This window comes from Trachypithecus francoisi, unplaced genomic scaffold, assembly GCF_009764315.1.
Source record: "Trachypithecus francoisi isolate TF-2019V2 unplaced genomic scaffold, Tfra_2.0 Lachesis_group3, whole genome shotgun sequence".
Classification (NCBI taxonomy): Eukaryota; Metazoa; Chordata; class Mammalia; order Primates; family Cercopithecidae; genus Trachypithecus; species Trachypithecus francoisi.
In genome coordinates, this window is record NW_022681468.1 from 148,627,708 (window position 1) to 148,644,405 (window position 16,698).

General features: G+C 45.6%; 2 protein-coding genes across 13 annotated transcripts in view; one reads left to right on the forward strand and one right to left on the reverse strand.

Annotated features, from left to right (window-relative positions):
• Positions 1–11,924, forward strand: part of NUSAP1 (nucleolar and spindle associated protein 1) — a 47,535-nt gene extending 35,611 nt beyond the window's left edge. For 6 of the 7 annotated variants that reach the window (XM_033190465.1, XM_033190466.1, XM_033190471.1 and 3 more), the window contains exons 8-11: positions 2,360–2,460; positions 6,512–6,628; positions 8,622–8,730; positions 11,234–11,924. In XM_033190465.1, coding sequence (XP_033046356.1) covers positions 2,360–2,460; positions 6,512–6,628; positions 8,622–8,730; positions 11,234–11,327 — 421 coding nt within the window. In that variant the 3' untranslated portion in view covers positions 11,328–11,924. The remainder of the gene's footprint in view (positions 1–2,359; positions 2,461–6,511; positions 6,629–8,621; positions 8,731–11,233) is intronic. The other variant, XM_033190469.1, reaches the window with a different exon arrangement.
• A 4,248-nt stretch (positions 11,925–16,172) lies between these two features.
• NDUFAF1 (NADH:ubiquinone oxidoreductase complex assembly factor 1) overlaps positions 16,173–16,698 on the reverse strand; it is a 36,817-nt gene continuing 36,291 nt past the window's right edge. For all 6 annotated transcript variants that reach the window (XM_033190479.1, XM_033190478.1, XM_033190480.1 and 3 more), the window contains one exon: positions 16,173–16,413. In XM_033190479.1, coding sequence (XP_033046370.1) covers positions 16,264–16,413 — 150 coding nt within the window. In that variant the 3' untranslated portion in view covers positions 16,173–16,263. The remainder of the gene's footprint in view (positions 16,414–16,698) is intronic.

Sequence of the window (16,698 nt, forward strand, 5' to 3'; positions counted from 1 at the left end):
TTGGCCTTGGTTTTAGCGGGCACAGGAATATAGTCTCTGTGTAGTTTCTTCAGCTGTAGTGCATTTGAGTGGCATTTGTAAGTCTCTCAGTAGCCTAGGCTAAGAGAGTTGGTGGTGATGGTGGCTTTGCCAGGTTTGGGACCGTGGGGCTGTTTCTCAGCCCTGGTATGCAGTTGCATGGCTGCTTGGCTGACCTTGGGGCATATCTGCTAGAGGCTGCTTACAACACTGCCTCTCAGGCCCTTACCAGGAGTACAGGGGCATTGGGCAGGTCAGGGGCTTCTCTGCAGGGGTGAGGCATCTCACAGCTGTTTCTCAGGCCCTAGCCACAGGCACATAGCCACTCAGCCAGCACCGGAGTATTCCCAAAGTACTGGGATTATAGGTGTGAACCATCTCACCCAGCCTGCCCATGTTTTAATCAGATTTTTTTTTTTCCTGTTCCTCCAATGTAGTTTTTAAAACTTAAAAATATCTTTAAGTTTAGAAGTCTATTTATTGAATTAGCTTGGAATATGAAGTACCTATAATTGGTAGTTCTGATTTCATTTAAGAATACCGGCCAGGCGCGGTGGCTCAAGCCTGTAATCCCAGCACTTTGGGAGGCTGAGACGGGCGGATCACGAGGTCAGGAGATCGAGACTATCCTGGCTAACACGGTGAAACCCCGTCTCTACTAAAAATACAAAAACTAGCCGGGCGAGGCGGCGGGTGCCTGTAGTCCCGGCTACTCGGGAGGCTGAGGCAGGAGAATGGCGTAAACCCGGGAGGCGGAGCTTGCAGTGAGCTGAGATCCGGCCACTGCACTCCAGTCCGGGCGACAGAGCGAGACTCCGCCTCAAAAAAACAAAGAAAAAAAAAAAAAAAAAAAAGAATACCATGACCCAGGAGTGGTGGCTCATGCCTGTAATCCCAGCACTTTGGGAGCCTGAGTCGGGTGGATCACCTGAGGTCAGGAGTTCAAGACCAGCCATGACCAACATGGTGAAACCTCGTCTGTACTAAAAATACAAAATTATCTGGGCATGGTGGTGCGCACCTGTAATCCCAGCTGCTTCAGAGGCTGAGGCAGGAGAATCGCATGAACCCGGGAGGTGGAGGTTGCAGTGAGCCAAGATCATACCATTGCACTCCAGCCTGGGCGACAGAGCGAAACGTCGTCTCAAAAAAAAAAAAACATCATGGTCAGAGGGTTGGCCCTTCACTGCAATGTACAGGTGGGTCTGGACTTCACACCAGAAGATACCATTAATTGAATGAAGGCTCATTGTTATTTTATGAACCATTAAGAAAAATCAGACTAGGCTTGGTGGCTCAGGCCTGTAATCCCAGCACTTTGGGAGGCCAAGGCGGGCAGATCACGAGGTCAGGAGTTCAAGACCAGCCTGGCCAACATAGTGAAACCCCATCTATACTAAAAATACAAAATTAGCCAGGCGTGGTGGTGCATGCCTGTAATCCCAGCTACTGGGGAGGCTGAGGCAGTACAATCACTTGAACCTGGGAGGCAGAGGTTGCAGTGAGCCAAGATCGCACCATTGTACTCCAACCTGGGCGACAGAGCGAAACTCCATCTCAAAAACAAAAAAAGAAAAAAATTAGCCAGGCACAGTGGCACACACCCATAGTCCCAGCTACTCGGGAGGCTGAGGCAGGAGGATGGCTTGAACCTAGGAGGCAGAGGTTGTAATGAGCTGAGATCACACCACTGCACTCCAGCCTCGGTGACAAGAGCCAGAACCTGTCTCAAGAAAAAACCCTACAAATTAACTATTGACATCGTATGAATTGTAAAAACACATCCCAATTTCAGAGATGTTAAAATGTAGAAAAAATGCTATCAGTGAATCAATCAAATACATTTGTGGCAATTTGCCATATGTCAAGAATGGGTTTATTTCTCTACCACTCAAATGAATGACATTCTTTTAGAATACAAGACCTGTTCTCACCACTCATCTAGCATAGCAGTCTTCTGCTCCCTATGACTTCCCCTCATAAGGAGGAGGAGGAGGAGAGAGGAAGGAGGAAGAAGAAGAAGAAGAAGAAGAAGAAGGGGAGCTTTTGGCTTGCCTCTTGGACTATAATGAGACCTCCAGGCCTATTCCTCCAGCACCATCACAGGGAGAGCAGAAAAGACAAGAACGTATTTTACAAATAACGTTAGTTGATATGTGATTTACTTTAGCATTAGCCTTTTAGGAATATGTCTCTTCTGCAAAAGAGGTTCATTCCTATGACAAGTATTAATTGAGGCCCTTTTCACTGCTTGCTGATAGTCAAGTGGTTTTATTTATAAGCTAGACACAAGTTACTCTTGCCACAGTACTCATGTCTTGTACTCTGCTGTCCTATTTAGGTTTTCAGCTGCTACTAAAGATAATGAGCATAAGCGTTCACTAACCAAGACTCCAGCCAGAAAGTCTGCACATGTGACCGTGTCTGGGGGCACCCCAAAAGGTGAGGCTGTGCTTGGGACACACAAATTAAAGACCACCAAGGGGAATTCTGCTGCTGGTAAAAAATAAATAAATCTGCTTCATTTTTAAGCCATATAACTTCCCAAAATGATCAGGTGTATCTGTTTTCTTTTTTTCTTTTTTCTTTTTTTTTGAGATGGGAGTTTCACTTTTGTCACGCAGGCTAGAGAGCAATGGCGTGATCTTGGCTCACTGCAACCTCTGCCTCCCAGGTTCAAGCAATTCTCCTGCCTCAGCCTCCTGAGTAGCTGGGATTACAGACACACACCACCACACCCAGCTAATTTTGTATATTTAATAGAGACGGTTTCGCCATGTTGGTCAGGCTGGTCTCAAACTCCTGACCTCAGGTGATCCGCCCGCCTCGGCCTCCCAAAGTGCTGGGGTTACAAGAGTGAGCCACTGCGCCCGTCCTGTATCTGTTTCCTTAAACCCTTTCCATTTCTATAAAATCGAAAACAAAAATTTTACCATAGTATATTTTTCCTTGTGTACTAGTGAGGGAAATGCCAGAGACTTAAGCAAAAACCAGATAGCTGCCTGAGAGCTCCATCTAATCCTAAAATGGTGACCCTCCAGGAAGGGCACTGTGCCCCTTGTAGGACTCAGGGCTTCGGAGGACAAGCACAGTATTCATTACAGCCTCAGATTGGTCCTAGAGGACTCTGACACTAACAGGATCCCAGACCACAGACTTCATGTTTCAAGATTCAACCATGTTGACTCATTTTCACTGTATTTTTCAGTGGTATGGGTATGTGTCAGTTTATCTATTTTACTATTCATGAACATGTGGGTGGTTCCAGCTTTCATTATTATATATGATGTTGCTATGAATACTCTTAAACATGTCTCCTGGGTACATGTGCAAGAGTTTCCCTAGACCTAGGAGCAGAACAGCTGGATTGGAAAATATGCAGATATTTACTGTCTTGGATGAATTGTACCAATCTATGCTTCCAGCAGCAGTGTATGGCAGCCCCTTATTCTACTACCTGTCAGCATTTGATATTGATACAGTGGGATAGCTTGAACACAGGGTTTTGTGCTTTTTTTAACTAGGTGGTCTTAGATCCTGATTGCTGTTTCACAGATGTAGGCAAGGGTTCACATTTGGCAATGACCTGTGGCTTCCCCCTGTGAAAAGAAAGGATTGGCCGGACACAGTGTCTCTTGCCTGTAATCCCAGCACTTTGGGAGGCCGAGGTGGATGGATCACTTGAGGTCAGGATTTTGAGACCAGCCTGGCCAACATGGTGAAATCCTATCTCTACTAAAAATACAAAAATTAGCGAGGCGTGGTGGCATGCATCTATCGTCCCAGCTGCTCAAGAGGCTGAGGTAGGAGAATCGCTTGTACCAGGAAGCAGAGGTTGCAGTGAGCCGAGATTGTGCTACTGTACTCCAGCCAGCCGGGGCAATACAGTGAGACCCTGTCTCAAAAAGAAGAAAAAAAAAGAGAGAGAGAAAGGATTAACTGATGGCCAACTGTAGCAAAAAGGCTAACTAAACTACAGCATCCTTAGGCTGGGCATGGTGGCATGGAGATCAACCTGGCCAACATGGCAAAACCTCGTCTCTACTAAAATTACGAAAATTAGCCGGGCGTGGTGGCACTTGTCTGTAATCTCAGCTACTCGCTTGAGAATCACTTGAACCCAGGAGGCGGAGATTGCACTGAGCTGAGATCACATCACTGCACTCCAGCCTGGGAGACAGAGCAAGACTCCATCTCAAAAAAATGAAAATAAACTATACCATCCTGGATATTTTTAGCTTCACGGTACAAATATTCATATTTTTTTTTTTTAGATGGAATCTCGCTCTATCACCCAGGCTGGAGTGCAGTAGCACCATCTCGGCTCACTGCAACCTCCGCCTCCTGGGTTCAAGCGATTCTTCTGCCTCAGTCTCCCGAGTAGCTGGGACTACAGGTGCCCACCACCACGCCTGGCTAATTTTTGTGTTTTTGGTAGAGATAGGGTGTCACCATATTGGCCAGGTTGGTCTCGAACTCCTGACCTCGTGATCTGCCCGCCTCCGCCTCCCAAAGTGCTAGGATTACAGGCGTAAGCCACCGCGCCCAGCCAAAAATTAAAATTCTGAAGTGATAAGAGCCCTTATTAATAATATTCCTGACTTTAAACAATCCTGCCTCAGCCTTCCAAAGTGCTGAGATTACAGGTATGAGCCACCAGGCCATGAATCTCCTCTACTATGTGATTAGATTCTTTTTATGTTTATTTATGTTAATGATAATACTATTAATAATATGTAATTTTTATGGGACTTGTTAGAGAAATAAGCTGAAAAGTTACCGTTCTTTCTTTCAACAGAATTCTAAACTCCCATCTGATCTTAGGAAATGTCATGATATTCAGAACATTTACAAAGCTACTTAGCAAAGGAAACTAATCTCAATGCTTAGCTTTCCTCAATTATTGCTTTCTTCTCTTTTCTCCATTTTAAACCTTATTTCAGACTCTTTCAACTATTTCAGACAATCTATTCACGTAGATTGGCTTAGTCCTTTGGGGCTGCTATTATATAACAAAGCACCGAAGACTGTCTTATCAACAGCAGTAATTTCTCTCTCACAGTTCTGGAGGCTGGATGAGGGCAGATCAGGGCACTAGCATGATTCTGGTGAGGGCTCTTTTCCAGGTAGCAGACCACCAACTTCTTGTTGTATGCTCATGTGGCAGAAAGAGAGCTAGAGAAAATTCTGTGGGGTCCCTGAATCCCATTCATGACCTATTTACCTCCCAAAGCCCTACTTCCTTACACGAGTCGTATTGACGGTTAGGATTTCAATATGAATTTGGGGTTGCAGGAGATACAAACATTCAAGCTATAACTTTTTTTGTTCTTTGAGACAGAGTCTTACTATGTTGCCAGGCTGGAGTGCTGTGGCGTGATCTCAGCTTGCTGCAACCTCCAACTTCCTGGTTCGAGGGATTCTCCTGCCTCAACCTCCTGAGTAGCTAGGATTACAGGCACGTGCCACCACGCCTGGCTGATTTTTGTATTTTAGTAGAGACAGAGTTTCACTATGTTGGCCGGGATGGTCTCGATCTCTTGACCTCATGATCCGCCTGCCTCAGCCTCCCAAAGTGCTGGGATTACAGGCATGAGCCACTGCACCTGGCCTTTTTTTTTTTTTTTTTTTTTTTTTTTTTTTTTAGATGGAGTCTTGCCCTATCACCCAGACTGGAGTGCAATGGCGCAGTCTCAGCTCACTGCAAGCTCCACCTCCCGGGTTCGAGTGATTCTCCTACCTCAGCCTCCCAAGTAGCTGGGATTACAGGCATGTGCCACCACACCTGATAAAATTTTTTTTTTTTTTTTCTCTGAGATGGAGCCTTGCTTTGTCGCCAGGCTGGAGTGCAGTGGCACAATGTCGGCTCACTGCAACCTCTGCCTCCCGGGTTCAAGCGATTCCCCTGCCTCAGCCGAGTAGCTGGGACTACAGGCAGGCATGCACCACCACACCCAGCTAAGTTTTGTTTTTTTTTTTTTGAAACTGAGTTTCACTCTTGCTGCCCAAGCTGGAGTGGTGGAATCTCGGCTCACCTCAACCTCTGCCTCCTAGGTTGAAGCAATTCTCCTGCCTCAGCCTCCCAAGTAGCTGGGATTACAGGCATGCACCACCACCCCAGCTAATTTTGTACTTTTAGTAGAGACGGGGTTTCTCCATGTTGGTCAGGCTGGTCTTGAACTCTCGACCTCAGGTGATCCACCCAACTCGGCCTCCCAAAGTGCTGAGATTACAGGCGTGAGCCACCACACTCCCAGATAATTTTTTGTATTTTAGTAGAGACAGGGTTTCACCATGTTGGTCAGGATGGTCTTAATCTCCTGACCTCGTGATCCACCCACCTCAGCCTCCCAAAGTGTTGGGATTATAGGCGTGAGCCACCATGCCCAGCCTATAACATGTATTTTTAAGATTGAGAAGTAACACTTTGATAAACACTTTAACAGGTCTTTGTTTCTAATTAAGCTCTTGGGTTTCTTTGGTGTGTTTTTAGTTATTACCCCATTCAAGTTGACAACTGAGGCAACGCAGACTCCAGTCTCCAATAAGAAACCAGTGTTTGATCTTAAAGCAAGTTTGTCTCGTCCCCTCAACTATGAACCACACAAAGGTACGTGGGAGTGTTTTAAGCTACAGGCCTATAAAATACTTAACATTGGTGGGATGCAGTGGCTCGTGCCTACTAAAAATACAAAAATTAGCCAGGCGTGGTGGCAGGCACCTGTAATCCTAGCTGCTTGGGAGGCTGAGACAGGAGAATTGCTTGAACCTGTTAGGCGGAGGTTGCAGTGAGCGAAGACCACGCCATTGCACTCCAGCGTGGGCAACAAGAGTGAAACTCCATCTAAAAATAAAAATAAAAAATGACAACTTAAGAATGAACAAATTCTGCGGCTGGGCGCAGTGGCTCTCACCTGTAATCTCAGCATTTCGGGAGGCTGAGGTGGGCAGATCACTTTAGTTCAGGAGTTTGAGATCAACCTGGCCAACATGGTGAAACCCCGTCTCTACTGAAAAAAAATAAGAAAATTAGCCTGGCGTGGTGGTGGCACCTGTAATCCCAGCTACTTGGGAGGCTGAGGCAGGAGAATTGCTTCAACCTAGGAGGCAGAGGTTGCAGTGAGCCGAGATTGCACCACTGCACTCCAGCCTGGGCGACATAGTGAGACCATGCCTCAAGAAAACAAAAACAGGCCGGGCGTAGTGGCTCACACCTATAATCCCAGCACTTTGGGAGGCCAAGGCAGGTGGATCACAAGGTCAGGAGATCAAGACCATCCTGTCTAACACGGTGAAACCCCGTCTCTACTAAAAATACAAAAACAAAATTAGCCGGGCGTGGTGGGGGACGCCTGTAGTCCCAGCTACTCAGGAGGCTGAGGCAGGAGAATTGCATGAACCCCAGAGGCAGAGGTTGCAGTGAGCCAAGGTCGTGCCAGTACACTCCAGCCTGGGCAACAGAGCGAGACTCAGTCTAAAAAATTTAAAAAAAAAAAAAATTAAATTCAAATTTAAATTTAAAAAACAAAGCAACACATAAACTTCCAGAAATTCGGTCCCAGTTTTGTAAAATTGCAAATTGGTTGGACACAGTGGCTCATGCCTATAATCCCAGCACTTTAGGAGGCCAAGGCAGGCAGATTGCTTGAGAACAGGAGCTTGAGACCAGCATGGGCAACATGATGAAACCCTGTCTCTACTAAAAAATACAAAAATTGCAGGGCGCGGTGGCTCAAGCCTGTAATCCCAGCACTTTGGGAGGCCAAGAAGGGCAGATCACAAGGTCAGGAGATCCAGACCATCCTGGCTAACACGGAGAAACCCCGTCTCTACTAAAAAATACAAAAAAGCCGGGCGCGGTGGCTCAAGCCTGTAATCCCAGCACTTTGGGAGGCCGAGACGGGCGGATCACGAGGTCAGGAGATCGAGACCATCCTGGCTAACACGGTGAAACCCCGTCTCTACTAAAAAATACAAAAAACTAGCCGGGCGAGGTAGCGGGCGCCTGTAGTCCCAGCTATTCGGGAGGCTGAGGCAGGAGAATGGCGTAAACCCCGGAGGCGGAGTTTGCAGTGAGCTGAGATCCGGCCACTGCACTCCAGCCCGGGTGACAGAGCGGGACTCCGTCTCAAAAAAAAAAAAAAAAAAAATACAAAAAAACTAACCGGGCGAGGTGGCGGGTGCCTATAGTCCCAGCTACTCGGAGGCTGAGGCAGGACAATGGCGTAAACTCGGGAGGTGGAGCTTGCAATGAGCTGAGATCCGGCCACTGCACTCCAGCCTGGGCGACAGAGCAAGACTCCGTCTCAAAAAAAAAAAAAAACACACACACACACAAAAATTACCTGGGCATGGTGGCGTGCGCCTGTAGTCCCAGCTACTCATGAGTCTGAGTTGGGAGGATCACTTGAGCCCAGGAGGTGGAGGTTGCTGTGAGCTGAGATCAGATCACACCACTGCACTCCAACCTGAGCAACAGTGAGATTCTGTCTCAAAGAAAAAAGTATAATTGTCAATAGCAGGTAACCACAGATGAAGAGAATGAAGTTGGGAATATAAATCAAACAATCTTCTTAAAACTCTTTGTCTCTGTCCTAAACTAGGAAAGCTAAAACCATGGGGGCAATCTAAAGAAAATAATTATCTAAATCAACATATCAACAGAATTAACTTCTACAAGAAAACTTACAAACAACCCCATCTCCAGACAAAGTAAGTACATAATTATCCAGCTTTATAATTATTTTAATTTCAAAATCAGCACCTCTGAGGGATAGAGACTCAGTAATAGTGGTGTTTTAAGGGGAGGTTAGAAGTGGTATCATGGTCCAGGCGTGGTGGCTCACACCTGTAATCCCAGCACTTTGGGAGGCTGAGGCAGGCGGATCACGAGATCAGGAGATCAAGACCATCCTGGCTAACACGGTGAAACCCTGTCTCTACTAAAAATACAAAAAAAAAAAAATTAGCTAGCTGTGGTGGCGAGTGCCTGTAGTCCCAGCTATTCGGAGGCTGAGGCAGGAACCCGGGAGGCAGAGCTTGCAGTGAGCTGTGATCACACCACTGCACTCCAGCCTGGGCAACAGAGTGAGACTCCGTCTCAAAAAAAAAAAAAAAAGAAGTGGTATCATATATAGAACTTTCTGAGTACATGTGCCTAGGTTCCAGTGTAATGGACTCCAAATCAGCAGGCTTGGGGTGAGGCCCAAGCACCTGCATTGTTTCCAAAGCTCTGCAGGTGATTCAGAAGAAGACCCAGATTCAGAGCACTGCTCTTGCATGACTCATCTGCCTAAACACAGGGCATGTGGGTATCTCTCCTGATACCAATGCCCAGCAGCCCAGGGCACCTACGTATCCAGATAGACAGCAATTCCTCACTCCTATGGAAGCCAGGCTTACAAGGCATCAAGGCCCTATAAAGAGGAGAACCCAGGACGGTCCTCAGAGGCTTCCTTCAGCATGAAAACCAAGTTAAAGCCAGAGCTCATCCTGGGTTGTAGCAAGTCATGGTTGGGCCCAGATTCCCTGCTTGGACCCTCGTGACACAGGGTTACCTATCATTTGACTCATGGCTATACATGACTGCGCCAAGGCCTTTGCTCACTGTTATTAAGTTGGCCGGGCGAGGTGGCTCACGCCTGTAATCCCAGTACTTTGGGAGGCCAAGGCGGGTGGATTACGATGTCAGGAGTTCAAGACATGGAGAAACCCCATCTCTACTAAAAATACAAAATTAGCCAGGCGTGGTGGCACATGCCTGTAATCCCAGCTACTCTGGAGGCTGAGGCAGGAGAATCGCTTGAACCCGGTGGAGGTTGTGGTGAGCCGAGATTGCGCCATTGCACTACAGCCCAGGCAACGAGCAAAACTCCATCTCAATTAAAAAAAAAAAAAAAAAAAAAAGAGAAGTCAAAGGTCAAGCTCAAAATCACATAGTTTAGTGAAAGGAATAGAACTAGAATCAGGGTCTACTGAGTTAGCCATTATGCTTTTCTTTCAGAGGATTAGACAAACCAAAAAAAAAAAAAAAAAAAAAAAACAGAAAAAAGAGAAAGGGAAAAAAAAACACAAAAAAGCCCAAGATTATATTAACGTATCTTGTTTTTTTTTGTTTGTTTGCTTGTTTTGAGATGGAGTCTCGCTCTGTTGCCCAGGCTAGAGTGTGGTGGTGCAATCTTGGCTCACTGCACCCTCCCCCTCCCGGGTTCAAGTGATTCTCTTGCCTCAGCCTCCCGAGTAGCTGGCAGCTAATTTTTGTATTTTTAGTAGAGACGGGGTTTCACCATCTTGGCTAGGCTCGTCTCAAACTCCTGACCTCAGGTGATCCACCCACCTTGGCCTCCTAAAGTGCTGGGATTACAGGTGTGAGCCACCACGGCTTTGATTTCTAGGTGTAGACATTTCTCATTTAAAACAAAATTTTTTTTTTCTTAGAGATAGGTTCTTACTTTTTGTCGCCCAGACTGGAGTGCAATGGCATGATCATAGCTTACTTTTGCCTTGAACTCCTGGGCACAGGGAATCCTCCCACTTTGGCCTCCCAAAATGCTGGGATTATAGGTGTAAGCCACTGCATCTGGCCTAAAGCAAATTGTAAAATAATAAGAGTTGGAGTCAATCACCAAGGTATCTTCTGATTCCAATTCCATGTATGATTTTATTTTTTATTTTATTTATTTTTGTTTTGAGACAGAGTCTTGCTCTGTCTTCCATGCTGGAGTGCAGTGGCATGATCTCAGCTCACTGCAACCTCCACCTCCTGGGTTCAAGCGATTCTCCTGCCTCAGCTTCCCAGTAGCTGGGATTATAGACATGCACCACCACACTTGGCTAACTTTTTTGTATTTTTAGTAGAGACGGGGTTTCACCATTTTGGTCAGGCTGGTCTCAAACTCCTGACCTCAAGTGATCCGCCTGCCTTGGCCTCCTAACATGCTGGGATTACAGGCATGAGCCAGAGCACCCAGCCTCCATGCATGATTTGAGTGTCGAGTTAGCAAAAGGAAAATACCAGTTTCTAGCCCTTTAACACAACAATGACAAACAGGTGTTAGAAACACTAGGCGGAGCACAGTGCCCTCTAACAGTCTGTTTTACGCAAGTATGCTGGATGTCATTGCTTGAAAGTTTGGGTGTTAGTCCAACAATAGTTGCTCTAACGTGTCTGTTGTGGAGCCTCCCTAGAGCTTAACGTGTGACCTGTCCCCCTCAGGGAAGAGCAACGGAAGAAACGCGAGCAAGAACGAAAGGAGAAGAAAGCAAAGGTTTTGGGAATGCGAAGGGGCCTCATTTTGGCTGAAGATTAATAATTTTTTAACATCTTGTAAATATTCCTGTATTTTGAACTTTTTTCCTTTTGTAAATTTTTTTTTATGTCTTCCCCACTTTAGTCATGAGATCTTTTTCTGCTAACTGTTCATATTCTATGTAGTGTCCATGTATGTAGTATCCGTGGGTTCTTCATGTGCTACAATCTCTGAAAAGACATTATCACCTTAAAGCTCACATTCTTTGGGATAGTTTTTACTTAAGTCCCTATACAATTCAGGTTTCTAATGAGACACATCCTAAAATTCTGTTCCTAGATTTTTAATGTTAAGTTTCCCCTGCTGGTTCTAATATTAATAGAACCGCAGTCTTCTGCTAGCCTATAGCATTTATCTAATGGCAGCTAGTTATACAAGCTTCAGGATAACTTAAACAATAAGAATAGGGTAAGCTGGGATAGAAAGGCCACCTTTTTCAGTCTCTATAGAATATAGTAACCTTTATGAAACGGGGCCATATGATTTGGTTATGACATCAATATTTTACCTAGGTGAAATTGTTTAGGCTTGTGCACCTTTGTTCAAATAGCCTCATGTAATTGCCATCTGTCACTCACTATATTTGCATAAATAAAACTCCACAACTCATTCTAACATTGCTTACTTGAAAGCTACATAGTCCTATCGAAATGTGAGGATTAATGCTTTAATGCTTTTAGAGACAGGGTTTCACTATGTTGCCCAGGCTGGTCTCAAACTCCACCAAATAAATGTACTTCTTATTCATTTTATGGAAAAGACGAGGCTTTGCTTAGTATCATGTCCATGTTTCCTTCACCTCAGTGGAGCTTCTGAGTTTTTTTTTTTTTTTTTTTTTTTGAGTCGGAGTCTCGCTCTGTCGCCCAGGCTGAAGTGCAGTGGCCGGATCTCAGCTCACTGCAAGCTCCGCCTCCCGGGTTCCCGCCATTCTCCTGCCTCTGCCTCCCGAGTAGCTGGGACTACAGGCACCCACCACCACGCCCGGCTAGTTTTTTGCATTTTTAGTAGAGACGGGGTTTCACCGTGTTCGCCAGGAGGGTCTCGATCTCCTGACCTCGTGATCCGCCCGCCTCGGCCTCCCAAAGTGCTGGGATTACAGGCTTGAGCCACCGCGCCCGGCCGCTTCTGAGTTTTATACTGCTCAAGATTGTCATTAATAAAATTTTTTCTCATTGTGGTAGATTCATTCTTTGTAAACATAAGTCTTCCAAGATTTAGGTGAGCAGCTAGGCTTAACAAGAGTTTATACCCTTTGTATGCCCTTTCCTGACCACTGCTTCCACTCAAAAAAGAAACGGCGGTATGCTTCCTTTATATTCCCAGAGTACCTCTCAGGTTTTATTAAATGCTGTTTTGTATATATGAGGTTTTAGGACATGGCACACTCCTGAGTACTGGAAACATTCAGATTTTCCTATCAAGGCGAAGAGATCAGATCAATTTTTAAAATTTAGGGTCAAATACACATCTGATGGAAATGTAAAATGTCACAACCACTTTGGAAAACAGTTTGCTAGTTTCTTTGAAAAGTTAACAGTATGTCTACTGTGTAATCTAGCCATGCCATTAGGTAGTGAGACCCTATCCGAAAAAAGAAAAAACCACCAGGATCTTACATAGAGAAAATCCTAAGGACTTCACTAAAAAGCTCCTAGAACTAATAAATTCAGTAAGGTTACAACGTACAAGATCAATACCCAACAATTCTGGCCAGACACAGTGGCTCACACCTGTAATCCCAGCACTTTGGGAGGCCAAGGCAGGCAGATCACTTGAAGTCAGGAGTTGGAGACCAGCCTGGCCAACATGGCGAAACCACATCTCTGCTAAAAATATAAAAATTAGCCAGGCGTGGAGGTGGGCACCTGTAATCCCATCTACTCAGGAGACTGAGGCAGGAGAATCACTTCAACCGGGGAGATGGAGGTTGCAATGAGCCAAGATCACACCACTGCACTTTGGCCACTGCAACGGAGTGAGACTCCATCTTAAAAAAAAAAAAAAAAAAAAAAATCAAGACCCAACAATTATATTTTTGTGTTTAATCTCTGTCACCCAGACTGGAGTGCAGTGGTGCGATCTTGGCTCACTGCAACCTCCACCTCTCTCCAAGTTCAAGCGATACTCTCTATCTCTTGACCTCGTGATGCAACAGCCTCAGCCTCCTAAAGTGCTGGGGATTACAGCTGTGAGCCACCACACCCAGCCTAATTATTATTATTATTTTTTTAGAGACACGGTGTTGGTCTGTCACCCAGGCTGGAGTGCAGTGGTAAGATCATAGCTCACTATAACCTTGACCTCATGGGCTCAAGGATCCTCCTACCACAGCGTCCCAAGTAGCTGTCTACAGGTGTGTGCTACCATACCTGGCTAATTTTTTTTATTTTTTTTTAGAGACAGGGTCTCACTATGTTGCCTAGGCTGGTCTCAAACTCCTGGGCAAGTGATCCTCCCACCTCAGTCTCCCAAAGTGCTGGGATTATAAGTGTGAACCACAGCCTGGCCCCTGTTTCCATATACTAGCAATGACTAATAAGAAAAAAAAATGAGACAACTGAATACTCAGATGCAAAAAATGAATTTGGACCTTTATACCATACATAAAAGTTAACTTAAAATTGTTATTTTAAGTTAACTTAGGGCTGTGTCATAGGGCTGAGCACAGTAGCGTACACTCCTGTAGACTCAGATACTTGAGAGGCTGAAGTGGGAGGATCACTTTAGCCCAGGAGATCAAAGGCTGTGGTACATTATAAGCACTCCTGTGACTAGCCCTTGCACTTCAACCTGAGCAACATAGCAAGATCCTATTTCTTAAAAAAAAAAAAAAATAGGCCAGGCACAGTGGCTCATGCCTGTTGTCCCAGCACTTTGGGAGGCCAACACAGGCGGATCATGAGATCAGGAGATTGAGACCATCCTGGCTAACGTGGTGAAACCCCATCTCTACTAAAAATGCAAAAACAAAATTAGCCAGGCTTGGTAGTGGGCGCCTGTAGTCCCAGCTACTCAGGAGGCTGAGATAGGAGAATGGTTTGAACCCTGGAGGCCGAGCTTGCAGTGAGCCGAGATCATGCCACAGCACTCAAGCCTGGATGACAGAGCGAGACTCCGTCTCAAAAAAAAAAAAAAAATGTGATAAAAGAGGGACTGGGTGCGGTGGCTCACACCTGTAATCCCAGCACTTTAGGAGGCTGAAGTGGGTGGATCACGAGATCAGGAGTTCAAGACTAGCCTGGCCAAAATGGTGAAACCCCGTCTCTACTAAAAATACAAAAATTAGCTGGGCGTGGTGGCGGGCATCTGTAATCTGAGCTACTCGGGAGGCTGAGGCAGACAATCGCTTGAACCTGGGAGGCGTGGAGGTTGTAGGGAGCCGAGATCATGCCACTATACTCCAGCCTGGTGACAGAGCAAGACTCCAGCACACACACACACACAAAAAATTAGCCAAGTATGGTGGCGCATGACTGTAATCCCAGCTACTCAGGATGCTGAGGCAGGAGAATTGCTTGAACTGGGAGGCAGAGGTTGCAGTGAGCTGAGATCACACCACTGCACTCCAGCTTGGGCCACAGAGCAAGACTCCATCTCAAAAAAAAAAAAAAAAAAAAAAAAAAAAGAGGCATAGACCTAAGTGTTAGAACTAAAATTACAAAAGTCTTAGAAGAAACCACAGGAGTAAGTCTCTGTGATTTTACTGAATTATTGCCTTGGGCAGATCACCTGAGGTCAGGGGTTCAGGACCAGCCTGGCCAACATGGCGAAACCCCATTTTTACTAAAAACACACAAAAAATTAGCCAGACATGGTGGTGTGTGCCTGTAATACCAGCTACTGGGGAGGCTGAAGCAAGGGAATCGCTTGAACCTGGGAGGCAGAGGTTGCAGTGAGCCAAGATTGCACCACTGTACTCCAGCCTGGGCGACAGAGTGGAACTCCATCTCAAAAAAGCAAAACAAAATGAAAATAGAAGAAATCTAAATGCAACAACAGAGTGGTAGAAGGCCATTAACAGTCATCTCAGAAACTCCTGCTTTGGAAACTACTCATGTAGGAAATGTTCCTAACAGCAACTGTTCTGAGCAAAAACACTAAATTATTTACATAGTACATTTGCATCAGTACTTGCATTCTATGAGATAAAGTACACCAGAGAACCTGGTTTCATGCTGTGTTCCCCTTATCCAGTCCCTCTTAGCAACAGACTTTGTTTTTGAGACAGTCTCACTCTGTGGCACCAGCTGGAGTGCAGTGGCGTGATCTCAGCTCACTGCAACCTCTGCCTCCCAGTTCAATCAATTCTCCTGTCTCAGTCTCCCAAGTAGCTGGGATGACAAGTGTGTGCCACTATGCCTGGCTAACTTTTGTATTTTTAATAGAGATGGAGTTTCACCATGCTGGTCAGGGTGGTCTCAAACTCCAGACCTTAAGTGATCCGCCTGCCTCAGCTTCCCAAAATGCTGGGATTACAGGCATGTGCCACCGTGCCCGGCCAGCAACAGCATTTCAACTTGTCTTAGAGAATACATACTAGCCAGCTGGGTACAGTGGCTCATGCCTGTAATCTCAGCACTTTGGAAGGCCGAAGCGGGTGGATCACCTGAGGTCAGGAGTTCAAGACCAGCCTGACCAACACGGAGAAACCCTGTCTCTACTAAAAATACAAAATTAGCTGGGCGTGGTGGTGCGTGCCTGTAATCCCAGCTACTCAGGAGGCTGAGCGAAGGTTGCAGTGAGCCAAGATCGCACTACTGCACACCAGCATGCCAACCTGGGCAACAGAGTGGGACTCCATCTCAAAAAAATAAAAAGAGAGAGAGAATACATACTAGCCATTGGTTGGATGCCACTAAAGAAATATTTTATTTTGTCTACATCATTATAGATGCTAGTACTCTTAGAGTAGTAAAACAAAACTACCACATAACCTTTACTTAAAAAGCCTTGGGTTAAGCTCTGGAGAATTTTCATAGGCAAATTCTTCTGTATGGGCTGGATCAGTAAACACTCCAATAAAATCTATCTCCAGGAAGAATGGACCATCCACTTTATCAGCCAAGGTGAATCCTATAGAAGAGATCTAAATTTAAAACAGAGAAATTGATTAAAATCTCATACAGGGATGTACTGATACTATTCCAGGAGTTTAAAATCCCATCAAGTGATGATTATAACTGGGTTTTAATGCTATCAGCCCTTAGGAAATACATACTAGTTCTCACATAGCATACCGTAAGAGGAAATACAAGACTGTTTTTCTTTCCCCATTCAACTTCCTTCCCTCTCCTCGTTAGTAGCGCCACTTAAGACTAGGAAGGACGGCCGGGCGCAGTGGCTCAGGCCTGTAACCCCAACACTGGGAGGC